The sequence below is a fragment of the Notolepis coatsorum genome (assembly GCF_963971535.1).
Source record: "Notolepis coatsorum genome assembly, chromosome: 2".
Lineage (NCBI taxonomy): Eukaryota > Metazoa > Chordata > Actinopteri > Aulopiformes > Paralepididae > Notolepis > Notolepis coatsorum.
The window spans coordinates 38,523,849-38,551,229 of record NC_140166.1 but is presented as its reverse complement, the minus strand read 5'-3'; the positions used below and the strand labels follow the sequence as shown (position 1 = coordinate 38,551,229).

Below are 27,381 nucleotides of genomic sequence, written 5' to 3'. Positions count from 1 at the left end.
TGTATTGTACCCATTCTGCAATCTGTTAAATAAAGTTTTCATTCATTCATTCAGTCAGTCTAACAAATAAAATAAAATACCTGAAGCTGAAGAAATTACACTCCTAACATCATTGTAGTGGTTCATTAACCCTTTCACCGCCGCACTACCAAACGGTTAACCCTTTCACTGCCACACGACAGAAGGTTAACCCTTTACTATCACACTACCGACGGTGACAGTAAAGGGTTAACCTTCTGTCGTGTGGCAGTGAAAGGGTTAAATAGGCACACCAACATAAAGGGAAACACGCTTACTCTTCTCCAGAGGCAAGATGATATCAATTTCCTCTCTGTGCGTTCAGTAGAAAACGTTCCGGCTCCTATCCGAGCTCCAGGAGGGTCATCAAAGAGAAGCCATCCTTGCTCCACAATGGTGGAATGAACTTCGCACACACTTAGGACAGCTGAAACACAACCAATCTTTCGCTGTAGACTAAAAACACACTTCTTCAATCAATATCTGAACAAATTATAATAAACAAACCAAATGTCCACCTCTGACTAAAAGCAATGTAATGTATAAAATGCACAAGGACACTTAATCCTCATAGAGTTTAATATAGACCTTTTCAGTGGAATCGTTGCAGCTTGGGGGAGCATGTCTATGTTCCCCGGGTCCTATGTTCCCCGGGTTCTATGTTCCCCGCTTGATTGATTGAACATTTTAGACCACCAGCCCTGATTCCAAACTCTAACCATAACCAACTTCGAAAGAGGGCCTAAGCTTAACCAGTTCGAAACAAGGCGGACATTAATAAGTAATAAAATAATAAAAATTTATAAAATGTTCAATCTATTAATCAATCAAGTGGGGAACATGGGACCCGGGGAACATAGGGATGATCCCCAGCTGGGAACCAAGTGTATTTCTGTCAGCAAACACTGCAACAGGAAATTTACTTGGGCCAAGCCCAATCTACAATGTTTGTTGTCAAGTTTGACATGGTCTAAGTGTAACGGATGGTATCGTGAAGCGCAGTCAAGAAGGGCTGGGGTGAGTAGCGGTGCTATGGGTTAAACTCACTCTCACATCCTCAAAAGACGCATAAATCCATTACTTAGAAGTGGATTCACCTCTTGGTATAGCGGTCTGTGTTGCTGCCTGCGGTGTGGGAGACCGGGGTTCGACTGCCACTCGGGGCATTGAAGTTTGAGGTGACGTTGGCACAAAAGTACATGCTCCATCTTATTTTACATTCATGCAGAAGTGCAAAAACTGGAGTCAGGGAAAATATACTTTGGCAACTAGAAAAACAACAGTGAGGCGAGGCTAGAAGACACTCAACATACAAACAATAAAACAATACTGCCTGAGGTGACAGATGACACTGGAATTGAGTAAAGACGGAATGTGATTGTGAAACTAATGAGGGACAGGTGAGTGTCATTCAAATGAATGAGGGGCAGGTGGGAGTAGTTAGTTCACTGGAGATGTGGATCTCTTGAAAGTGTGTGGGTGTTGTTGACGAATGGTCTCTAGACAATACCTATCTATTATGTAAGGCTGCAGAAATTATGTACCGAGTCGGTTTTTCAAGCACCCCCTTCAATTTTGATTATTTGACACCTACTGTACACACACAAACTAAATTGGCTTGCTGATCCTTGAACGCAATTGCATGATCCCAGTCTCGTCTACCTTGCAGCCAGAGCCATCTAAAAGATTATTATATGGCTCTGCTTGCAGCTTGAGAGTCTATCTTTTGTTTTAATCAAGTTCCCCTAACCAAACCTGATTGGTAGGTAGGCATCATGGACATTCCAGAGCTTCCTGTTTTATCTCATGTTACGAGAAGGCCAGCCCCCCGCCATAGAGTCGCAAATTATTAGACAGCTTGCGTGAACACACCCCTCCCCACAGCAGGTTAAACTATATATGTACTACTAGTACTGATGGACATGTCTGCAGCTTCAAACCTCTCGCACACCTGACTCTCCTCTCAGTGGTCGTAGTGAACCCGGCGTGCCACTTAACTCCCTGGTGGATCTTCTTGTTTGACTTTGACCGAGCTGTCATGCTGATGGCAGGCACCTGCAACTGTCCTTGTTGTCCTCAAGCAGAAGAGCCCCGGACGGTCCCTCTGTCGTCGTCGGCCACTCTGTCCCACGCCACGCAACTATGGGTCAACCGGAGGGACGAGCCTGTCAAGCTGAGGATGGAGAACTGCGGTCCGGGATCGGAGTCTCCCCTGACGATCCATCAGATGTTCCGGGAGGCGGTGGAGTCCAGCGGTGACCGTCCAGCTCTGGCCTCCAAGCAAGAGGGAGAGTGGGTCACGCTGACCTGGAGAGAATACTACGAGCAGTGCCGAGCCGCAGCCAAGAGCTTCATCAAGGTGTGTTTAATGTCTACTCTAGATCACACGCATTAGGTACACATAATTAATTGATTTGGTTGTCATTTTGTGTAACTTATTTTAAAGTATTATACTTGCTCTACAGATCGGATCTAATTAAGTAACAATATATTATTAGTACGTTTAATTATTAGTATTATGAAGCAGAACCGCAGTCTTAGCCCCTGGTCCTGAGCATTTGTTTTGTTTTGTTTGTACACTGCAGTAAAGACGCTCATTGTAATGTCCATCTGAAAATGAACACTTGGGCGTGTGGGATTCACAGCTTTTGTTACATATCCCGTTTCGCACCCGTGCGTGGGGGTAGCTCAAGCATGATGTAGGTCAAGAGTAAATGAGGCCATTTCATTTACAGTTTCATAGTCAAAGTGAAATAACTTCTGTGTTCCGTTTCCTTGTAGTTGGGGCTGCAGCGTTATCATGGTGTTGGTATTCTAGGATTCAACTCTCCTGAGTGGTTCATCTCTGAAATTGGCTGCATCTTGGCTGGGTAAGATAACATTTAATAATGATAATGTTCCCCCCTAACATGGCATGTTCACGTTACACTACAAAGTGCGCGAGTTGTCAAATTATTTTTCACCTGACACCTGCACAGGTATACACATCTCTTATGTCGGTCAACCTGTCTGCCTTGTCTACAGAGCTTGTTTAGTCTAATAATTAGACTCGAATTAACATTGACGTTCCCATTTTTTGTTTGTTTTTTCGAGATCGATTGGTGATAAGTGATCATTGCTGTTGGGTTTTCACATTGTAGTTGACTTGTTTACCATCTTAAAGTCATGATAACTACTGAATTAGTCTTGTATTAATTCCAAACAAACTGCTGTTGCTGCTGGTAAGTTAACATACTGTACGCATCACATTCCTGTGTGCATGATGATTTTCTCTGGAATGTCCTACCATAATTTGGAGTCACCAGTGTTTTAGGACAGCAAATGTAAAGGCATTCATGAACTGGTTAGGTAGAATCAATTTTGAGTTATAACAATTGGAAATGGTAGAGTTGCAAAATAGACATTTATTTATATGAAAATGTTCCAAGATTATTACACTTTGGTCTCATATTGTGATGATGATGTCAGCAGTGATAACAATAGTCGCTATGAAAATGTTATCGGTGCAATATGCAATTATCAACTCGTTTTACAATGCATTGTTTTGGTAAATGATCTAAAGCAATGGGGTTGTTTTCTACGATGATCAGGATATACAATATGCTCAACTCCAAACCAAGCTGCCTTCTCTAAATGTTACTCCTCACATTTCCTCTTTCTTCACTTCTCTCTACTAATAATTATTATATTGCAGTTTGATTTGATTTGAAATCTTTATTTCGAACATGTAAATGAATACAAACAAAATAAATAACTAAACAAAATCAAAACATAACTCAAACTCGCTCATCACAGACAAGCTGGATGTAGCCAATTACTTAAACATCTTCTTCACAAACATAGCCACAACACTGGTAAACAAACTACCCTCCCACTCAGGGCATTATGGGGTAGAACACATAGTAGCATACTACAAAAACCTAGGGGTCCACAAAGACGACTTCAAACTTGAAATGGTAACAACCGATGAGGTACTCAAAAAATTGAGCGCCCTCCAACCTAACAAGGCCACTGGCCATGACAACATCCCCTCCAAATTCCTCAGAGACGCAGCAGCCGCCATCACCCCAGTCATCACACACATAATAAACCTCTCTATAAGACAGGGGCACGTCCCCAAGGACTTCAAAATTGCGAGAGTGACCCCTCTACACAAAAAGGGCAGCAAATTAGACCCAGGCAACTACCGCCCTGTTTCTATTCTTACCTCCATCTCGAAAGTCATGGAGAAAATAGTCTACGAACAGGTCGAAAAGTACCTGGCGGAAAAAAACCTAATCTACGAATTCCAATCTGGCTTCAGAACGTCCCACTCCACTGACACATGCCTCCTCTATTTGAACGACCACATCAAACAAGAGGTGGACGCTGGCAAATACTGCGGCATGGTCATGCTGGACCTACAAAAGGCCTTCGACACTGTCAATCACTCCATTCTAATGGACAAGCTAAAAGCAATTGGTTTTGATAGCCTATCAGTGAGCTGGATGCAATCCTACCTGGAGGGGAGAGAACAGATGGTAGAGGTAAACGGTACTCTATCCCCCCCCCTCACAGTGAGCTGTGGTGTTCCACAAGGAAGCATACTAGGACCGCTACTCTTCCTAATTTATGCAAATGACATGTCGTCAGCCTGTGACTGCAACTTGTTCCTGTTTGCGGACGACTCAGCCCTGCTGGTCTCTGACAAGAACAAATTGCAGGTTGAAAAAACCCTCGGCACGGAACTAGGCAAAATCTGCATATGGCTCGCTGATAACAAACTATCATTACACATGGGCAAAACAGAGTCCATTCTCTTCGGTTCAAATAACAAACTCAGCAAGACCGACGGATTCTCAGTTACAGTGGGTGACAATATTGTCACAAGGAAAGACGAAATTACCTACCTGGGTTCCATCCTAGAGGCAAATCTTTCCTGTGACAAAATGGCATCCAATGTAATAAAAAAAGTCAACCAACGAACTAGATTCTTGTACCGGATCTCCTCTCTGGTAAACAAGAATACCCTGAAGACTCTGGCAGGAGCACTCATTCAAGGGTACTATGACTATTCGTGCACCTCATGGTACCAAAGCACCTCAAAGGCGCTTAAAACAAAATTACAAACATCACAAAACAAACTGGTCAGACTACTACTTGACCTGAACCCCAGAACCCACCTCACCCCTGCCCACTTTGCCAACCTAGGATGGCTTAGAGTAGACGACAGAGTACAGCAACTTGCAATGGGCCTGGTCTACAAGATACACTATACGACCGGGGTGCCCATGTACATGTCAAAATACTTCCCAAAGGTCAGTGAATACCACAACCACTACACCAGAGGAAGCTCAACAAATCATGTTAAACCCAGATTCGGCTCAAACAAGGGACTAAACACGTTTCGCAATTATGCCACAACAATGTGGAACGCCCTACCCAAAGCTGTAAAGGAATGTGAATCCCTGCCCACATTCAAAACCGCCCTTAAAGAGCACCTACGGGAGGCTGCAATTCGAAACTGGCCACCGTAAATGCCCAAAACCCCCACCACCTCCTAATAGACAGTCTCCTCCCCACCGCATGTATATATTCCCTCCCCGCCGTATGTATATTTCCCTCCCACCCACCCACCCCCTCCTAATGTACAGTCCCCTCCCCATCATATGTATATACTCTGTCAGGATCTAGGGGTAACAGTACTGTATATTTGAATACCGCCTATGTCACAAATGTATCGGTACTAAATACCTATATGTCCCTATGCCATAAATGTCATGTATGTTGTGTATGTCATAAATGTCTATATGAATTGAAAATGGGGGACCCTGATGGAAACAAGACAAACGTCTTTCTCAGGTCTGCATCCCCTTAACAATTGTATGTATTGAGCCGTACTGTATTGTACCCATTCTGCAATCTGTTAAATAAAGTTTTCATTCATTCATTCATTCAAACAAAATAAATAACTAAACAAAAGCTAAACATAACTCAATTTACATGTTCGAAAAGGAGTAGGAAGAAGTATACACTTATTTAATCCTACCCCTTTTCCACTACTCAAATGAGTGTACCAATTTAAAACATTTCAAGACAAATATATATATATATGCAAAACAAAAAAACAAACTATATATGTAAAACATGAAAGAAATAAAATAAAAATGTAAACACCTGTGAATATCAAGTCCCTTCCTCATCCCTGTACCAAACAAACAACATTGGTCTAAATAGATGCTCGGAAAAGAAAAAAACATTAATTCTGACAACTTTTGTGTCGTCGTATACGGACACCCTGACCCAACAGACCAATCGATGGCTAATAGTCTTTTAATGTTAGCTGGCAAAATTTAACCTGGCTGGAAGTAAAGCACTACCTAAGCACCTCAAAGGCGCTAAAAACAAGATTACAAACATCACAAAACAAACTGGTCAGACTACTACACTCCTAGAACCCACCTCACCCCTGCCCACTTTGACTACCTAGGAATCGGATGGCTTAGAGTAGACGACAGAGTACAGCAACTTGCAATGGGCCTGGTCTACAAGATACACTATATGACTAAGGTACCCATGTACATGTCAAAATACTTCCCAAAGGTCAGTGAATACCATGACCACAACACCAGAGGAAGCTCAACAAATCATGTTAAACCCAGATTCGGCTCAAACAAGGGACTAAACACGTTTCGCAATTATGCCACATCAATGTGGAACGCCCTACCCAAAGCTGTAATGGAATGTGAATCCCTACCCACATTCAAAACCGGTCTAAAAGAGCACCTACGGGAGGCTGCAATTCGAAACTGGCCACCGTAAATGTCCAAACCCCCCCACCCCCTCCTAATAGACAGTCTCCTCCCCACTGTATGTATATTTCTCTCCCACCCACCCACCCCCTCCTAATGTACAGTCTCCTCCTCACCGTATGTATATATTCTCTCCCCACCGTATGTATATTTCTCTCCCTCCCACCCACCCCCTCCTAATGTACAGTATCCTCCCCATCATATGTATATACTCTGTCAGGATCTATGGGTAACAGTACTGTATATTTGCATATCATATATGTAACAGTACTAAATACCTGTGTCATGTATGTCCCTATGCCATAAATGTCATGATGTTATCTATGTCATAAATGTCACTATGAATTGAAAATGGGGGACCCTGATGTAAACAAGACTAACGTCTTTCGCTGGTCTGCATCCCCTTATGTATTGAGCCGTACTGTATTGTACCCATTCTGCAATCTGTTAAATAAAGTTTTCATTCATCATTCACCTAATCTGTGTTTGGTCTGTCCCACACAGGGGCCTTGCGGCAGGCATCTACACAACCAACTCTCCTGAAGCGTGCCAATATGTGGCAGAAAACTGTGAGGCTAACGTCCTCGTTGTGGAGAACGACAAACAGCTCGCCAAAATCCTCCAGGTCAGGAGCTGCACTGTAGTACTAAAGATACGGCCTCTGACCCTGTGCACATTGATTTAAGCCATGTTTCCCACTCTTATATTATGGAAAATCAAGTGTAATTTGTTTTATTGTATTGTTGATTCACTTTACTGTAGATAAATGAATCCCTGAATACCCCTCATGTCTCTGAATACCCCTGATGTCCTTCGTTGTTCCCTTCAGGTTCGAGATCAGCTGCCTCATCTGAAAGCCATTGTTCAGTACAAAGGCGAGCCGAAACAGAAGCTCCCAAACGTGTACTCGGTATGTTTGCAATGTGTAACACTTGATGATGCAGATGAGACTATAGATACCCGTATGGGGCCACGTATGGCCTGCATGCTGTACTATTTATGCCTTTATTACCTTTATTTGTGATCGGTACAGAGTGTATTGAAGCTCTGGATATACAGTACATAAAACTGGAACATGGATACATTTACATTGTTAACTCTTACAGAAAAATATCATGGTATTTCCAAAGCATTTTATCATGCTTCCCACCAAAAGATTATACTTATTAAATACTATGTCTTCACCATTGATATCAGGGTTGTAATTGGATTCTACCATGGTTTTGATTGATTGATTGAAAACTTTATTAACAGATTGCAGAATGGGTACAGTACAGCTCAATACATATAATTGTTAAGGGGATGCAGACCAGAGAGAGACTTTCGTCTTGTTTACATCAGGGTCCCCCATTTTCAATTCATCATAACATATATGACACACACGACATACAGATAGACAGTACTGCTACATCTATACATTTATGACATACCAGATTTGCAAATACAGTACTGTTTGTGATACAAAAAGTGTCCAAAAAATAGTGTGTATACATTTGATGTAGAAACTGTACATTGGAGGAGGTTGGGTAGGTGGGGTTGGGTGGGTGGGTGGGTGGGTGGGTGGGGGGGGGGGGGGGGGCTGTACATTGGAGGTGGGGGGGGGGGGGCACTGTATATTGGAATACAGACAAAGCCATACATGGTCATTTACTGTACAACTGGGTTAGGACATTTATAGGGGCCAGTTTCGAATTGCAGTCTCCCGTAGGTGTTCTTTGAGTGTTTTTGAAAATGGGTAGTGATTCACATTCCTTTACAGCTTTGGGTAGGGCGTTCCACATTGATGTGGAATAATTGCGAAACGTGTTTAGTCCCTTGTTTGAGCTGAATCTGGGTTTAACATGATTTGTGGAGCTCCCTCTGGTGTTGTGGTATTCACTGACCTTTGGGAAGTATTTTGACATGTACCTTGGTCGTGTAGTGTATCTTGTAGACCAGGCCCATTGCAAGTTGCTGTACTCTGTCGTCTACTCTAAGCCATCCTAGGTTGTCAAAGTGGGCAGGGGTGAGGTGGGTTCTAGGAGTCAGGTCAAGCAGTAGTCTGACTAGTTTGTTTTGAGATGTTTGTAATTTGGTTTTTAGTGCCTTTGAGGTGCTTTGGTACCATGAGGTGCAAGCATAGTCGTAGTACCCTTGAATGAGTGCTCCTGCCAGAGTCTTCAGGGTATTCTTGTTTACCAGTGAGGAGATCCGGTACAAGAATCGAGTTCGTTGGTTGACTTTTTTTATTACATTGGATGCCATTTTGTCACAGGAAAGATTAGCCTCTAGGATGGAACCCAGGTAGGTATTTTTCCTTGTGACAATATTGTCACCCACTGTAACTGAGAAGCCATCGGTCTTGCTGAGTTTGTTATTTGAACCAAAGAGAATGGACTGTTTTGCCCATGTGTAATGATAGTTTATCGGCGAGCCATATGCAGATTTTGCCTAGTTCTGAGCTGAGTGTTTTTTCAACCTGTAACTTGTTCTTGTCAGAGACCAGCAGGGCTGAGTCGTCCGCAAACAGGAACAAGTTGCAGTCACAAGCTGACTACATGTCATTTGCATAAATTAGGAACAGTAGCGGTCCTAGTATGCTTCCTTGTGGAACACCACAGCTCACTGGGAGGGGGTGGGGGGGGGGTAGGGTACCGTTTACCTCCACCATCTGTTCTCACCCCTCCAGGTAGGATTGTATCCAGCTCACTGATAGACTATCAAAACCAATTGCTTTTAGCTTGTCAATCAGAATGGTGTGATTGACAGTGTCGAAGGCCTTTTGTAGGTCCAGCATGACCATGCCGCAGTATTTGCCCGCGTCCACCTCTTGTTTGATGTGGTCGTTCAAATAGAGAAGGCATGTGTCAGTGGAGTGGGATGTTCTGAAGCCAGATTGGAATTCGTAGATTAGATTTTTTTCCGCAAGGTACTTTTCGACCTGTTCGTATACAATTTTTTCCATGACTTTCGAGATGGATGTAAGGATAGAAACAGGGCGGTAGTTGCCTGGGTCTAATTTGCTGCCCTTTTCGTGCAGGGGTGTTACTCTCGCAATTTTGAAGTCCTTGGGGATGTGTCCCTGTTTTATGGAGAGGTTTATTATGTGTGTGATGACTGGGGTGATGGCGGCTGCTGAGTCTCTGAGGAATTTGGAGGGGATGTTGTCATGGCCAGTGGCCTTGTTCAGTTGGAGGGCGCACATTTTTTTGAGTACCTCATCTGTAGTTACCATTTCCAGTTTGAAGTCGTCTTTGTGGGCGCCTAGGTTCTTGTAGTATGCTACTATGTGTTCTACCCCATAATGCCCTGAGTGGGAGCGTAGTTTGTTTACCAGTGTTGTGGCTATGTTTGTGAAGAAAGTGTTTAAGTACTGTAATTGGCTACATCCAGCTTGTCTGTGATGAGCGTGTTGTCCGTCTTTATGTTTGAGAACCTGGTTTTAAGTTTTTTTTACTGCAGCCTAGTTGATTATTGAGTAATTTCCAAAGTTCACGTGGTTTATTTTTGTTTTCCTCAGTTTTGTCATTGATATTTTTTTTTAGCAGTTTTGATCATGGAGTTTACGTCATTTCTTAGTCTGTTTCTTTCTAGTTTGAGTTCAGTCACGTGGGCTTGGAGTTCACTGCTCGTGCTTTTGGTAAGCTTTGACTGACTTTATGAAACTCAGCATTTTTTGTCTCTGGCTTTCATAGCGGTCAGTATTTCAGTGTGCATCCACGGCTCAGCGCGATTTTTTACCCTGGTGGTTCTTAGGGGGGCCATGTTGTTTAGTATTGTTGAAAATTTGGTTTTGAAGCCAAGCCATGTTTCTTCAACCAGTGTACCATTGAGCTCATCTGACCAGTCCAGGCTCTCCAGTTCAAGGTTAAAGGCCTCGCTAGAGTAGGTTTTGAGGTCTCTAGATGTGGCTGTTTTGTGACAGCCAGCCTTTTGCTTTAGCTTTTTGCGGGTACAGAATATCATATAATGATCACTTAACTCTCATGCTATAACCCCTTTTATTGGAGATCCTGGACTTGTCAGAGGTCAGGATGAGGTCAATGGTAGTCGGAGTTGAATCACACACTCTTGTGGGTTGGGTGATTAGCTGGCTGAGGCCGTGTAGATCACAAAACCTACTGAAGGCCTTGAAGATGGGTGCTGCTTTACGTATCATGTCCGTGTTCCAGTCCCCAATACGAATTTTTTTCTACGCCCTCCACCTCAGCTAAACACCCATCAAGTGTGTCATAGAACCCACTCTGTTCTGGCGGTCTATAGATTGTGCCTACTAGTACTGATTTCGCCCTTTCAAATAAGATTTCAATCCAAACAGTTTCAATCTCGTCATGGTTAAGGTCAGTACGGTTGATGAATTTGGTATATTTGTGAATATACACACAGACGCCACCTCTATACTGGTTTCTATCCCTCCTGACTATTGAATAGTTCTTGATTTCAATCTCTGGATCCTGTACAGATGAGGTTTTGTTTCTGTGAAACACAATATGTTAGTCTTACCGTTTAAAAACAAATGTCTGATTTCAGCCAGTTTGGGTCGCAGGCTGTTTGTGTTTAGGTGAAATATATGAAGCCATTTGTGTTCTTTATTTGGTTTATGTCGTCGAGTTCAAGGTGTTGATTGTCTGGTTGTCCGGGTGGCGGTAGGTGGGGAGGGGGGGATGGGGTCCTATGTCCATTGTTGTTAGCCCTGTTAGCTTTCTGGGTCCGTTGTCCATTGATGTTAGCTTGCCGGCTAGCTTGCCGGCCAGCGTCTATATTAATCCCAGCCCAAGAGTGCTTCGCGTTTCTCTGATTGGCCACAACGCCCATGTGACCGCGGCGCACGGCAGAGCGGAAATAGGCTGCTGCTCCGGCGAAAGAAAGACGGGCATTCTATTGCCATGCTCTGCGACAAACTCTAACCTTAACCAACTCCGAAAGAATGCCTAAACTTAACCTTAACCAACTCCGAAAGAATGCCTAAACTTAACCTTAACCAACTCCGAAAGAATGCCTAAACTTAACCGGCGAAAGAAAGACAGGCATTCTATTGTCATGCTCTAAGACAAACTCTAACCTTAACCAACTCCGAAAGAATGCCTAAACTTAACCGGCGAAAGAATGCCTAAACTTAACCGGCGAAAGAAAGACGGACGCTAGTTACGTTTATATAGAGAGATGATAAATGAATTAAACGTAAAAAAAAAAAAAATTGAAGTGATTCAAACTTGTCACCAACGCATCGCAGGCTCCACAGCAAGCTGAAGAACGAGTTGAGCTAACCGTAGATGTTAAAACAGGGGGGATTACGGCTGCATAATGCCGCCGCTCTGCCAATCAGGGAAAACGTGGAAGCACTCTTGGGCTGGGATTAAAGAATAGGCCGCCGGCCATGGTATTATTTAATTTAGCCTACAAAAAGTTTTACCATGGCAGTACTATGGTAAACTATTTATACAATCGCCAGTACCATGGTAAAACTGAAATTACCATAAGGCCCGGACGCCTGAATACTTTACCAACGGATTTCCAGTTCCGCATTCGCGTTCTGCGCTCTGATTGGCCACTGACGTTTCTGGTCGCGCCAATCGTGTGACGCCTATTTCTTTCACTGGTTAAGCTTAGGCACTCTTTCGAAGTTGGTTAAGGTTAGAGTTTGTCTTAGAGCAGGGCGATAGAACACCAGCCCTGATTCCAAACTCTAACATTAACCAACTTCGAAAGAGTCGCCTAAGCTTAACCAGTGATAAACTAGGCGTTAGGTAGTTTGCTGCTGTTCGAGGCGGAAATTGGCGCGTCACACGATTGGGCGCACATGTCGCATGACCAGAAACGTCAGTGGCCAATCAGATCGCAGAACGCGAACGCGGAACTGGAAATCCGTTGGTAAAATAATAGACGCGGCCCGGACTGGCCATCGGGACGTTCAGGACGAATCCCGATGGGCCGGAAGTAAAGTGGGCTGGTCCCAAAAAATAAGTATATATATATTAAATAAAAAATTGGGTGGGGGGGTTCGACTGGCCCATTTAGTCCACTCCGATAGGCCCACTTTGGTAGGGTAGGGCTGAAAAAGTTAGATGCTGAAAAAGTTAGATGCTTAAAAATAGCCTACTAGCTCTTTCAGTGATTTCAGTCATCTCCCAGGCTACATGGTCTGTACGGCGGGTCGGTGAGTCGGTGTGTGGGCCGGTGTGTGAGTCGGTGTGTGGGTCACTAATGTGGGCCGGCAGTGGCGCAGGCAGGATTAAATTCCATAGTACACATGCTCGCTCGCACAGAAACAGTCCGTCCAGATGATGTAGCCTACACAGCGCTCTACTACAGATACACTACCCAGAGCGCAACGACACACGTGTGGGCCGGAGCGACTCTGAACGTCTCAGGCTGAATTTGTGTCCCCTAGCCTATCCGTGACATCGAACGAGAGAAACTCAATGCCATTTGGAGCATACCGTAGTGTATCCTAATTCTCCTAATTCTCTGACACCGTAGCCTATTCTCTGACAATATAAGCCTTCAGAGAGGTTTTTTGTCGTCCTTTTAATGAAGGAATACTCTCCAAATCAGATAACACGGACGATTGCTTCTACTGTGAGAGCTGCCTGCCATTGCTGTTTGAATGAAGATTCGCTTCTGTGTCGTCAAATGTTGTGCTTAGAGGGGGGCTCCAGTAGCTCACCGCATATCTCTGCGCTATTTCTGCGTCGGGGAAACCCGTGCTGCGTCACGGATCTGGTGGACTCCGAGTTCGATTCCCGGACCCGCCGTCATTTGCCAGAATGTCTTCCCCTGCTCTATATCCCGTTTCACCCTGTATCTGTCGGTCATGCTTGACCAGAAAAGCGATAAACGCTAAAAAATAAAGTTTAAAAAAAAAAAAAAATGTTGTGCTTAGTGAACAACGTGAGGCTGCCTGGAGATATAGCTCTAAGGTGGAAGAGCTGATCAGCAGAGGGAAGCAGTAATCTAACAACTGTGAGAATTTCAAACAGTAGGCTATCTTTCCTTCTTTCAGATTTTTGACACACTTTCTCCATCAAGAAAGCTTTTTCATAATTCGGGTGGCATTTTACTATCTTCAGTGTCAACCAAGAATGATATGCAATTCGAAATTGGCCCCTGTGGAGCTGAAAAAGCTAGAATTAAAAAAACTAAAATTGCTAGTAAAAGACTCGGAACAATATTTGCAAATTACAAACCTGTTTAGTAGAGGAAGGAACAAGTGACTTGCTGTGAAACATGCTGGTGATGTAGAGTAGGACAGTTTAATTGGGGGAGAGACAGAGACAGAGACAGACGGAGACAGACACAGAGACCGAAAGACACACAGAGAGAGAGAGACACACGCAGAGAGAGAGATGCACAGAGAGCGAGACACACACACAGAGACGCACACAGAGAGACAAAAAACGGAGAGAGAGACACACACACACACGGAGAGACACACAGAGAGAGAGACACATGCACACAGAGAGAGACACAGCGAGAGAGACACAGCGAGAGAGAGAGACACACACAGAGAGAGACACACACGCACAAAGAGAGAGTGAGACACACACAGAGAGAGAGACACACACACATAGAGAGAGAGAGTGAGACACACACAGAGAGAGAGACACACACACATAGAGAGAGACACAGAGAGAGACACACAGAGAGAGAGACGGAGAGAGAGAGACAGACACACACGGAGAGAGAGGGAGAGACACACACACACAGAGAGAGAGAGAGACCTGGAAAGCGAACAGGCTCTTGGAATGGGTGTCTGGGAGGAAGTGGGGGGGTCTTTCGATGTTGATTAAATGGCAAGCAACTAATGTCATGAGTGCAAAATTAAAGGACAATAAATTGAATCTAACTGAAATTGTGTAGCACAGACCTTTCTATGGATCAAAACCTCTATTATGGTGTAGTTAATACTTCATGTATCCTTAATCCCTAGGCTAATGAAGCACTAAGATGTTAGTAGAAAAAAAGAACTTATGACAGGAAGTAACGGTATATATGTGTGTGTGTGTGTGTGCACTGTGCACAAGTGCACATCTAGGGGCGGGGTGTAGATTTGATCTCCCTGATGTTGACTCCTTAGCCACAGCCTTGGGTTGTTTAATACTGGACGAGTGTTTCATAACGGCCGTTGTGTGGGCCGGTTTCGGGGCCGGTGCGTGTGCTGGTGCGTCTGAATGTCCCGGGCTGAATTTGTGTCCCAGTCCGCCCCTGCCATAAACTACTATGATCCTTTCTTTTGTGAGGGAAAATCCGGTTCAACCACGAGTAGGCCTGTTGCAATAAGCAATAAATCAATTTATCGCGCAATAATGAAAATGAATGCAATGATTTTGATGGGCGCAATTAATTGCTATTTGCGTGTTTGTTTTAATGAGGCGGGAACCAGTACCTCTCCGTGTGGGGAGGCGGGCCGCTGGCGTTACTACAGAGTACAGCACGGGAGCTCCTGTGAGCACCATGCGTATGTTGGGCAGTAGCAACGCTACATAGCTTAACTACATTTCTCAGTAGCGTGATGGTAGCGTCGCTCCTTTTGAACCAAGTAGCGTAGCTATTTTTAGACCCAAGTAGTGATGTAGCGTGAACAAACGCTATACGCTACTGCCAGGAGAAACTGGACTGCTAAATAAAGATTAAAGATCTAGTGTTGATGCTATGACGCTTCCTCCTCATCGTTGATTGCCTGTAGTAGCTGCATCTAACGTTAGTAGCTAACGTTAAAACTAACCTAAAGTTAGTTGTTCACCAACAATCTCAACATTTGTTTTATCATTAGCTCAAAAACACAGAACCGGACGACACAAGTTGTCCGCTCATAGGTTCTGCTAGGATAATAACAACAATACTTCCGGTCGGTGGGTTTCAAAATAAAAGAGCAAAGTCTAAAACACCGGAAAAGACGTTTATTTTGTACAGCGTTTTCCTCCACGAGTACTCAAGTACATCATGTGATCAATCGATCTGTTTTTTTTTGCCCATCCCTAGTTTATCCTGTGCTGAAAAGTCTCCATTCCAATAGAGATAGTATATATTTGTGTTTATTTGATTATTGTTGAGCTATATTTTAATCGAGAGTAACTGGTAGTGTAGCTTACTACATTTTCCAAGTAGCTTGCCCATCACATAATCCGCGAGCCACAGTAAACAAACGCGAGCCACAGTTAGGGTGACCAGGTGTCCCGCTTTTGGTTGTATACTGCACAGCCATTTTACCTAATGTCCCACGTCCCGCATATTGAGAGGATGTCCCTCTTTTCGAAGCAAAAAATAAAAACATGGGTCTGAAAGCCCCTTCCTACAGTAAACGTAGCAACCCGCCTCTTGTCCACACACATTGCTCTGCTCGTTTTATCATTGCTCTCACGGAGATAAAACTGGGAACGAGGTTACTCTGCTTCTGACACTACCTCATATCTGATTGGTTAGGTAGTAATTTAGGATATTTAAAATGTCTTCCAATGTTAAATAAAGGTTTATTGCACTTTGAAACGGTTTCCTTGCATTATTATGCTATTATCATTATATTAGTAAAAAAAAAAAAAGTTGATTGAAAACTTCTGGGAAATACATTTCTCAAAAAAATTATTTCTCTCAAAACCGCAATAATATCACTTATCGCAATAATTTCTGGGACAATTAATCGCCCAGCAAAATGTGTTATCGTGACGGGCCTAACCACGAGGAACGGCAAAATACAAGGACAGTTAAAATACAGTTGGTGTGCGATTTGCATTTCTCTGTACTAACCGGACCTCTTGTGTTTGTGCAGTGGGCAGAGTTCATGGAGATGGGAAAAGATGTGCCCGACGAGCAACTGGATATTGAGATTAACAGTCTCAGGGCGAACGAGTGCTGTATCCTCATCTACACCTCCGGCACCACCGGCACGCCTAAAGGAGTGATGCTGAGCCACGACAACGTGAGTGACCGGACCCAGGTCTTGGAAGGAGGTCCTTTGACGTAGTGACTGAACTAGCTTTTGTGTCAAAATCCTAAGCCTGCCACTGGACTTCTACTAGGGGATATATATATATATATATACAGGGTTCGCACAAGGTGCTTGATTTTTTACCAAAAAAAATGCAATTAGATGGAATTCTGGAAGTCCTTAAACAGCCAATTCGTTAACAAGGTGCTTAAAAAGTCCTTGAAATTCAAATCAACCATTCGCATTGAAAGTTTTGTTCATCCATGATAAAAAAAATTCTGAATCAAGAAATTGGACGTTTTTTTATTTAAAGTGCAACTAATTGTCGGAAATTGGTTTTAAGCCATAAACATTGGATCGAGTACAAGGTCTCCCTCCTCACTCACAGTGCGTACACGGTGGTGCCCCTGCCTACCTCAAGGAACTCCTCACCCCCCAGTCCTCCTCACGCTCCCTCCGCTCCGGCACAGCCTACCTCCTCAAAGCCCCCAGGACTAAGCTGCACACCATGGGCGATCGAGCCTTCTGCTCTGCCGCACCCAGACTGTGGAATGCTCTCCCCATCCACCTGAGGGCACCACAATCCGTCGAGGCTTTTAAAAGGGGCCTAAAAACTTTTCTTTTTAACAAGGCTTTTGCCTGAATTTTCCTTTTTCTTTTATTATTTTAATCTATTTTATTTTTATGTTCTTCCATTTCATTGGTTGTTTTATTCATTTAACTTTTTGTCTTTATCTCCTGTAGCACTTTGAGATTTTTACAAATGTAAAGTGCGGTACAAATTGAATTTATTATTATTATCTGATATTTTTTCTATAAAAAAACAGCATTTAAAAGTGAATTGTATCCTTAATGCCCTTAAAAAGAAAAGAAAAATAGTGCTTAGGAAAGTACTTGAAAGTCCTTGAAATTTAATTTTGCAATGTCTGTGGGAACCCTGTATATATACCTATACATCTCATACACTCATTTCTACACGCATGCACAGACAAAGTACAATAACAACAATGTAAAACGGTACCAAAAAAAAAGAATTAAAAGGGGGAAAAGTTCAACTTCTTTTTAGGCCAAGGGCGTTTTAGAGTACAAGCTGATTTAGGCTCACTGACATTTACTCCACAGTACATCAGTGAGCTGAGTCGGCTTCTACAGAAGGGAGCTTGACCCCATTGACTTTGCATTGGTTTGTGGCCAACTAGCCGGAGCTAGTATGAGGAACGGCATGGGTTGTGCTGAGAAAGGACTCTTAAGATGAGATGAGATAAGATATTCCTTTATTGATCCCCTTGGGGAAATTCAGGCATCATAGCAGCATGGGGGAGGGGAGGTACATTTAGTAGAAGACATGCTACAGATCATAAAATTATAGTACAGTGGAGAAGTAAAAAATAAAAATGGGTAGTGTTAACAAATACCAATATAATTAACTCTGAGCATGTGCATAATGGGCAAGTGGCAGTGTAAATAGGTCAAGGTGCAAGATGAGGATATGTATGCCCTCTCGGTTATATTTGCCTTACAATATATATATAATCTAAATATATGCTCTGATGAAGTAAGTATACAGTATACACATATGGTGCAGTATGCATAATGTATGTATGCCGTGATATACTTCATACGTTATACATTGTCCGTTTAGGTGGGAGTCGGACACACTCGGTGATAGAAGTTCCTAGTAGTACCCATCAACGTTAGGGATGTCCGATATTATCGGCCTACCGATATTATCGGCATTAAAATGTGATATCGGTTGATATCTGTATCGGAAATTAAGAGTAGGACAATATCGGTATCGGTAAAAAAGCCAATATCGAGCATCCCTAATCAACGTCATTATTGTTTATTGGTAGAGAAATAGGGCTAGAGTTCAAAGATCAGAACTATCCCTTTTTAAATGTAAATTGTGACTATTCTTCTCCCTCACCATTGTCCAGGTCACCTGGACAGCCAATGCGGCGGGCACCATGACACATTTGAGACACGGAGAGGAGGTGGTCGTGAGCTACCTCCCCCTCAGCCACGTGGCTGCCCAGGTCAACGACATGTGGATCATCATGCGGTTCGCCGGCACCACCTACTTCGCTGAGCCAGATGCCCTAAAGGTTGGTCACTAAAAGCCCATACCAGGGGTTCTCAAACTTTTTTTATACCACGACCCCATTTTATTTAGGATTCTTTTGCCGACCCCATACTTAATGTATCGCGTCATTTCAACGTGGTCATAAGGAATATCAAAATAAAAGCACACGTTGTTGAACTTGATCATGCATATTTATTAGAACATTTTATTACAGCACTATGTTATCAATACACATTTATAAAATTATGCATATTTAGCCAAAATATGTTGCCAGAACATAAAAAAAAAGAAAATAATATATATATTTTTTTACTTGCCAATGCACTGTCACCTACCCACGACCCCACTTTGGGTCGCGACCCGTAGTTTGAGAACCGCTGGCCTATACGGTACATAGCCTATATGGTTTGAGAGGCTCTTTTGTGCTCATTTATTTTGCAGTCTCCCACATATTCACAAACTAGGCAGTCTCCCACATATTCACAAACTAAGCAGTCTTGCACAAATGTATTTGATTTGCAAGATATTGAGTTAATGAGTTTGAATTTGTTACATGTGATATCATACAACCACATTGAGTCAATTATTTAACACAAGGATAATTTCTCCATGAAAATAGCATAGTCTAGAGATTTATTGTGGTGTAACTTTAGTGAAATATAGTTTTCAAGTAATTTGTTTGATACATTTAGTACAATGAAAATATTTTTTAAGGAATATAAACCAAAACAAATCTTTTACAACCAAATAACTATAGACGATATAGTGCGATAATATCTCTGAAAAGCAACTACACTGATGACTAGGATAGGATTCGGATGTATTATAGGTGAAATGCGCCTTTCTAATGATGCAGTTGTTCAATTGAACAGTGGTAATGATTGAGAGAATGTTGTTTCTGTGGGAGAGAAAACAGTGGTGTGATTTGAGGAACTCTGTATACGTTTGTTGGGTTAATAACACTGATATAATTAATTGGATAACTCAACTTACAGCCTGTGCTTTTATTTTCTAGGGCTCCCTAGGGACCACTCTGAAAGAGGTGCGCCCCACTAGCTTCCTGGGGGTCCCCCGTGTTTGGGAGAAGATGCAGGAGAAGATGAAGTCCATCGGGGCCAAGTCGTCCCCCATGAGGAAGAGGGTGGCAGACTGGGCCAAGTCCATAGGACTGCAGTACAACTACAGTGCCATGAACGGGTGAGAGACGAAGACTTTAGAGACCCCAATGATTTTGCATAGATGCCGTTTTAAATTTCATTCCCGATCAAACTCACAATGAATAATTGGTCTTCTGATTATTATTACTGTATTATGTGCTGTCATGTTTTGTTTTATATTCTATGTATAAAAAAAATAGAAAATTATCACACAAAAAAAAATAATCCATTCCTGATCACCCCGTAAAATGTCATGTGGTTTGTTTTGTGTTCCAGGGAACACGTGGTGCCCTGGGGCTTCATGTTGGCCAACAACCTGGTCTTTAAGAAGGTACGCGCTGCACTGGGCTTGGACCGCTGCACGATGTGCTTCACGGGCGCCGCCCCCATCACCAAGGAAACCCTGGAGTATTTCATGAGCCTGAACATGCCTCTCATGGAGCTGTACGGCATGAGTGAGAGCTCCGCCCCACACACCATATCCTGCCCCGAGGACTACCACATCATGAGGTCAGCTCACAGGAGGATTCTGGGACAACAACATGACTTCCAGGGTTGGGATCAATTCGCTTCCAATTTAACCCTTTCACTGCCACACTACAGAAGGTTAACCCTTTACTATCACACAGTGTGATAGTAGAGGGTTAACCTGCTGTTGTGTGGCAGTGAAAGGGTTAACCTGCTGTAGTGTGGCAGGGAAAGGGTTAACCTGCTGTCTGTCGTGTGGCAGTGAAAGGGTTAATGAATTCAAGGAGTGGATTTTCTTTCAAATACTGAAAAGCATTTGATATAGAAAGTAGTGGTCGGGAATCTTTTGGGAATCTCATGATCTATTAAACTTTGATTCTTGGGGGTCACAATTATGGCGCTTTTCCACTGCATGGTACCTACTCTACTCTACTCGCTTTAGGTACCTGGTACTTCGTTCCTTTTCCACTGCAGGTACTAAAATAAAGTACTCAGTTTGTCTCCGTGTGGGGAGGCGGGGCTGCTGGTGTACAGCTGAGAGCTCCATAGCTCTGTGAGAGCTCCAGCATAGCTATGTCCGTGAGCTAGTAGGCGCAAGCCAGAGTAAAACACAGTTTTCAATCAATCAATAACAACATTAACGAGACTCTCGTTGTGTCTATTCTGCTAATGCTAATGTTACCTCTCATTGTGTCTATTCTACAAGCGTTAACGTTAGCTAGGCTGTCTATGCTAACGTTAACGTTAGCATTAGGCTAACAAGCTGTAACGTTACCAGTCGCGTCTATTTGCTAACGTTAGCATTAGGTAATAACCGGTTTAAAATGGATGGTGATTACCTCACGTTGTGTCTATTCTACTAGCATTAACGTTACTCATACAAACAATCAATAGCGGTTATATTGATCACGCTATGTACGATAGCCATGCTAAAACGCTAGCACAACATTAGCACAACATAAGCTTAAGCCTTAACAAGTCAGCGATCTTTTTGCGAGACTAAACTCTCCGCTCGGTGGCAAATTGTGTTGATGTCGGTTTTGTTTAATCAATAAATGAGGCAGAATACACAGTGACTGTATCGTTTGTTTATTGAACTTGTGCCTGCTGCAACCATAATGAAATCCTATGCGAGACATTAAAAATGGCGGCTTTCTGTTTTCGTTCAGACTCTCCAACGAGTGACGCGTCTCTCTTCTGACCAATCAGTGGTCTGCAGTGTTTCACGTGACTTTTCTAGTACCAGTTCTACCCGCTTGGCTCGCGCTTGGAACCACGACAGAGCAGGGACTAAAAGTACCCAAAAAGTACCCAAAAAGTACCTGGTACCAGGTACTTTGGTAATGGAAAACCGAAAATACAGAGTAGAGTAGAGTAGAGTAGGTACCATGCAGTGGAAAAGCGCCGTAGATTATCACGATTATCAAGGCAATTTGATAAAAGCTTGTATATTGTGAGTCTTTCTGGTTGGCTAATCCTGGGAATCTGTAGGATTTATCAAACTAACAATTGATTTTTCTAAGGTCAGGAGAAAGTTGAAACCATATATCGGTGATCCTTCAAGATTAAATAAAGATTGAATGAATATCACAAAGATTTGGGGGCATTTTTTAATACATTTCTAATCTTAGAAGATGGAAATAAACGAGTGTCGCATCGGCAAGTAAACGGCAATTTATATTTTGAATTGGAAAGTTGACATTCCTGATGCTGCCATGTGTTCTTCAGTTTAATTATATCGGTCTCCAATGGTTGCATGTTATGTTATTTGACCTGCAAAACTTGTTGAAGCTCTCATTGTGCGTCACACCCTTCCTGTTGTTTTGGTGTCGTGTTACAATTTCCTCAACAGATGAAATTTTAAATGAAACAAACATTACACATAGACAATGTTATTGACTTTTCTTTCATTTCTGCCCAGCTGTGGAAAGGTGATGAAAGGCTGCAAGACCAAGCTGGACAAGCCAGACGCTGACGGGAACGGAGAGATCTGTTTCTGGGGACGCCATGTCTTCATGGGCTACCTGAACATGCCCGAGAAGACTGAGGAGGCCCTGGACCAGGATGGCTGGCTGCACTCTGGAGACCTGGGCAAGCACGACAAGAATGACTTCCTGTTCATCACGGGAAGAATCAAAGGTAGGGGCCCGGCTGGCATGTTCATGTGACTCGTACTATTGTGGCTTTACTGAGTGAATGGGTGTATGGATGGTTTGGAAGTTGACAACATAAATTGACTACATTTGATTTCCTGTCTGTTGTTGGTATTGGAAAACCAAGCTGTTCCCTAGCAACGCAATTCCACTGAAACTGTCTTTAGCCTCTAGTAACCTATGGCAATGTGGTAGGTACGGTAGGTACTAAGTTGGCCAATTATGCAAATGTAGCCATCGGATAAGTCTCATTTTATGCTACATGCATCGCATGTGACATTTAATAATTTCTGTACAACTGCTCTGGTAGTCGAGGGAATTGTTGAGAAAATGCTAATTGCTTTTCTTTCATTATAAGGTGCAAGGAATGACCTGGAAACTAGGACTGACATCGACTAATCGATCGAAAGGAGCCGTAGTCGACTGCCAACCTCTTAGTGGAATGCAAAGAGAATTTGAAATATTTTTTTATCATTCTTTCCAAAAGCAAAGAGGCCTAGAAGCGTGGCTAACACTAATGGTGCACATACCAGCGAGGCTAACTGCCTAAGAAAACGGGCACTGAAAGAGGATTTCACACACTAGACATATCAAGATGTATCCATCAGTGGACCAATTGCATGCTTTCGCAGAGGACAAGAAGCCTTCAGTCGACTTCTTCAGACATTAAGCACAGCTAATGGAGGATAGATGTACTGTAGGGAGGATATGCAATGGTTACCTATGTCATCAGAGCAGAGACTACAACCGGCTACTCCCAATTGTTGAGTTGGGAACTTTGTGTTGTCTTCTTTTGGACAGAGCTGATCATCACTGCTGGGGGAGAGAACATCCCTCCTGTGCCCACTGAGGATGCACTTAAGGCCGAGGTGGCCATCTTAAGCAATGCCATGCTGATTGGAGACAAGCTCAAGTTCCTCTCCATGCTGCTCACGCTCAAGGTAAGCGCAGTGCTGTGTCGTTGTATAATGATGTCACAATTACTAGATAATCCAGAAGGAATATGGGAGCGACAGTGGCTCAGGAGGTAGAGCGGTCGTCTAGTAATCGGAATGTTCCCGGTTAGATTCCGGCTCCTCCCGGGAGCATGTCGATGTGTCCTTGAGCAAGACCCTTAAACCTCTTAACTTCTCCTGATGAGCAGGTTGTCACCTTTCATGGTTGCCTCTGCCGTCGGTGTGCGAGTCGATGGGTGAATGTGAGGAACAAAATTGTAAAGCGCTATATAAATGCAGTCCATTTACCATATAGTTTCGGTGTGAATTTCAGAGTTTTGCATATATCTGATATAGAGATGTACGCTGTCACTCCAATACAATGGAGCTCAGTGGCGCTGCGAGTGTGTAAAGGAATGGGTGAATGTGAGTCATAAGTTGTAAAGTGCTTTGGATAAAAAGTGCTATATAAATGCAGTCTATTTTCCATTTGACTAGCCTGTAATGCCTCCTCTCTCTTTCCATAGTGCGTGGTGGATGAGGACGGGGATCCCACAGACGAGATGACTCCTGAGGCGCTGGACTTCTGTCAGCAGCACGGCGTCACAGCAACCAAGGTCTCGGAGATCCTAGCCAATAAGGAGCCGGCTATCTACAAGGCCATTCAGGAAGGCATTGAACGTGTCAACGCCAAAGCTGCCTCCAATGCCCAGAAGGTCCAGAAGTGGGTCATCTTGGAGAAAGACTTCTCTGTATCAGGGGGTGAACTGGGTAAGTTAATGGAGGAGGTTTTTTAGCTGGACTGACTGATCGGAGATCTAGATCGGACCATGGGAGTCCTCTAGCTGTGGCCAAACATGTGAAGCCAGTGTTGCCCGAGGTGTCCAATCTAGCACCAGGGCTGTGTGTCACTTGTCGGAGGGAGTGGTGGAAAATGTATACAGTTCCTTTACTGTTTTCATACACTGTTACACTAAAGTGTGGAATAGGTCTGGCAATGCAGTCAATTATTGATTATTTGGTTGAAAATATGCTTACTGGGGGGTGGCTGGGTGGCACAGCAGACATTGTGCTCGTCACCAACGCAAGAGACACGGGTTCGAATCCGGCTATCGGCGTTGCCTCCGGCTTGGGCCGGCCGTTATACTAACTCAATTGGCAGAGTTAGCGGGTGGGAAGTCGAAGGGTGGTAGTCTGGTCGTTGTGAACAGCGACTCCTACAGGTCGGTTGGGGCGCCTGCACAGCAAAGTCAGGAAAATGGCGCGGGCAGTGTGAGCCTCCTACACACGTTACTCCTCGCCAAATGAGAGTCCACACTGGCAGGTGAAAAGATGTGACAGGCTGCCTCCACATGTATCGGAGGGGACATGTGATGCAAGGCTTCTCCAAACCTCCCTACAACCGGCCAGTGGGGGGAATATGCGAGCAACGATCAGGACGGGGGAGGGAGAATTGGCATGGGGAGAAAAATCACAGAAAAAGTAGATAAAAAAAAAAAAAGCTTACTGATTAAAGTTGCTAACAATTATTATCCTCTTGTTCGAATCCAGCTCACAGCTCCGGGGTTGTCACCAGCTTGGCTGGCCGTTCACACTAATACAATTGGCTGTATTAGAGGGTGGGAGAAGCTGGCGGGGTGGGTCCGGGTCGTTGTAAACAGCGACTCCTACAGTTCGGTCGGGGCGCCTGCTAAGTGTGGATAGGACCTGAGTGGGATAGTGTGATCCTTCCACACGCTACGCCCTCTCGGGGAGGATCCGCGCTGCCGGGTGAAAAGAAGCGGTTGATTGGCTGGACGTGTGTCGGAGGAAGCACGTGATAGCCTCCACTCTCCCAGATGATCTGACTGTGGGGGGTAAGTGCGCAGCGACGAGGAAGGGGATTGGGAATTGGCATACGACTAACATTGGGATGGGAGAAAAATTGGAGGAAAATGGAGGGGGAAAAAATATCAATAAAAATAAAAATAAAAAAGAAGTGAAATTGGTCACAATTTTGAACATTGATTTATTATTTGGTATTTTTTTATAACATTCTAAACAAAATATTTTAACCCTTTCACTGCGACAATACAGAAGGTTAACCCTTTCACAACCACACTACAGACGGTTAGGGTTAACCTTCTGTAGTGTGGTTGTGAAAGGGACAAGGGTCAAGGAAGGAGGAAGTAGAAAAGATTTTACAATTCTATAAATATTTAAAGATGCTGTAAGTGCTATTTTTTGTTATGTTGAGTAGCTCTACATTCCGACAGCCATCACTGATGGAGTGTTTGGTCAGTAACATGGATCTCCCAATCCCTCCACTCCGCAGTAAACGGAAAATGTATCCAATCAGGATGGAGAACTCTACAAAGTGGGTCATGGGTAGCAAGAAAAGCATGATGATTTGATCATAAACTCGTTCGCCACTTAAAACGGTTCACTAAAATATATTATTTGATGTGCAACGCCTAGACAGGAAGTTGGCCAGAATGCCGATCACCTTTAACCTACTTCAATGCTTAATCACATCAAAGGCCATCTGACAATGGTTTGTCTTGTGATAGTGCTATGCCAAAACAACATTCCAGCCATTTTCTCTGGTAGACAGTCTTTTGTTTACCTTCAGAGTTTCTCCCCCATGTGCTACTTTATCAGTTAAATGTTGCACTCTGTGGTGGGAGGGGAGATGGATTCTCAATTTGAGAATGTGATTAAACAACTTTTTCTTTTCTTCAGGACCTACCATGAAGCTGAAGAGGTCTGTTGTTGTGAAGATGTACCAGGAGAAGATAGACCAGATGTATGCAGTGCCCCAGGAAAGACAGTAGAACCTGACTACTACAACACGAAACACAGATGAACAAGAACTAGGACAGTGGAAATACAGTTCATTTCTATACTGTGCATTTTGTACATCCTCGGATATAGACCGGTAGACATCCCTAGTGATGAAGTTCACCTGAAAGTGATTGCTAATAGAGTGCAAATGTTTTGAGTGTTCTAATTGGGGATCCTGATTGGAAAGAGCAAGTCTTGCATCTACTGTTATTGAATGTCTATGGTCTTTGTTGACATCTTTTATATGTCAGTTTCTTCCCCACAGAGACCGGAAATCCCTTCGGTATCTGTTCCATATCAATATTTAAGCTTTTTGAAATGTATATAAGCATAAGCAGCAATGCACTATTTTCTTTTTGTAAATAAACCATCTCATCGAAGCCAAATTCTGCCATTTACAAGTATGCAGAAATGAACTGCTGTATTTAGAATCTTGCATCATAATATACTTGGGAAGTTTAACTACGATTTGTAAGCAGCAGGATCTTGCTGTGGAATAAGTATTGATCTTGTGAGGTGCCAGGTTTCAATCCAACACAGTGTACCTAATAGAATCATTATCTCGCACATGTTGCTTCTGGTGATGGGAAGTGATATTTGTATATGGGTATCGCATTCAAGATTATGTAATAAGAGGAAACTTTTTCCAATCACACTGTTGGGCAAAATGTAATGAATGCCTCTTTATCCAGTGCCTCTCAGTGTACAGTTTAATAAATAATAATGTTTATTTTGTGATGCATGTTGTATCAAAATGGGCTTGGTCAATAAAGAAGAGAAACATTAAAATGTTCAAGTCGATTGACTCGGGTACATACACATGGGCTGACACTAGGTTTTGAATTGTATTTGCATGTGTTTGGTAACATATTTACATTGGTAATGTTTGTAGACATTGGAGTAAAATAGACTTACTGTATATCCTGCTTTGTTATGGGTTCAGAAAACAAAAATATTTATCTTAATATCCATGGGGCAACAATAGATCTGAAGGTTCCCAGTTCGATTCCCGCTCCTCCTGTGCAGAGTGTCCTTGAGCAAGACACTTC

At 43.2% G+C, this 27,381-nt stretch overlaps 1 protein-coding gene across 1 annotated transcript in view; it reads left to right on the top strand.

Moving 5' to 3' along the window:
- Nucleotides 1-27,124, top strand: part of LOC311223072 (long-chain-fatty-acid--CoA ligase ACSBG2-like) — a 31,663-nt gene extending 4,539 nt beyond the window's left edge. Inside the window, exons 4-15 of the mRNA XM_084307802.1 lie at nucleotides 2,103-2,377; nucleotides 2,800-2,888; nucleotides 7,314-7,434; nucleotides 7,639-7,719; nucleotides 16,555-16,704; nucleotides 18,651-18,818; nucleotides 19,812-19,993; nucleotides 20,230-20,463; nucleotides 22,343-22,560; nucleotides 23,376-23,515; nucleotides 24,037-24,280; nucleotides 26,231-27,124. Of these exons, the coding sequence (XP_084163928.1) occupies nucleotides 2,103-2,377; nucleotides 2,800-2,888; nucleotides 7,314-7,434; nucleotides 7,639-7,719; nucleotides 16,555-16,704; nucleotides 18,651-18,818; nucleotides 19,812-19,993; nucleotides 20,230-20,463; nucleotides 22,343-22,560; nucleotides 23,376-23,515; nucleotides 24,037-24,280; nucleotides 26,231-26,322 (1,994 nt within the window). The 3' untranslated portion in view covers nucleotides 26,323-27,124. The remainder of the gene's footprint in view (nucleotides 1-2,102; nucleotides 2,378-2,799; nucleotides 2,889-7,313; nucleotides 7,435-7,638; nucleotides 7,720-16,554; nucleotides 16,705-18,650; nucleotides 18,819-19,811; nucleotides 19,994-20,229; nucleotides 20,464-22,342; nucleotides 22,561-23,375; nucleotides 23,516-24,036; nucleotides 24,281-26,230) is intronic.
- The last annotated feature ends 257 nt before the right edge of the window (nucleotides 27,125-27,381 follow it).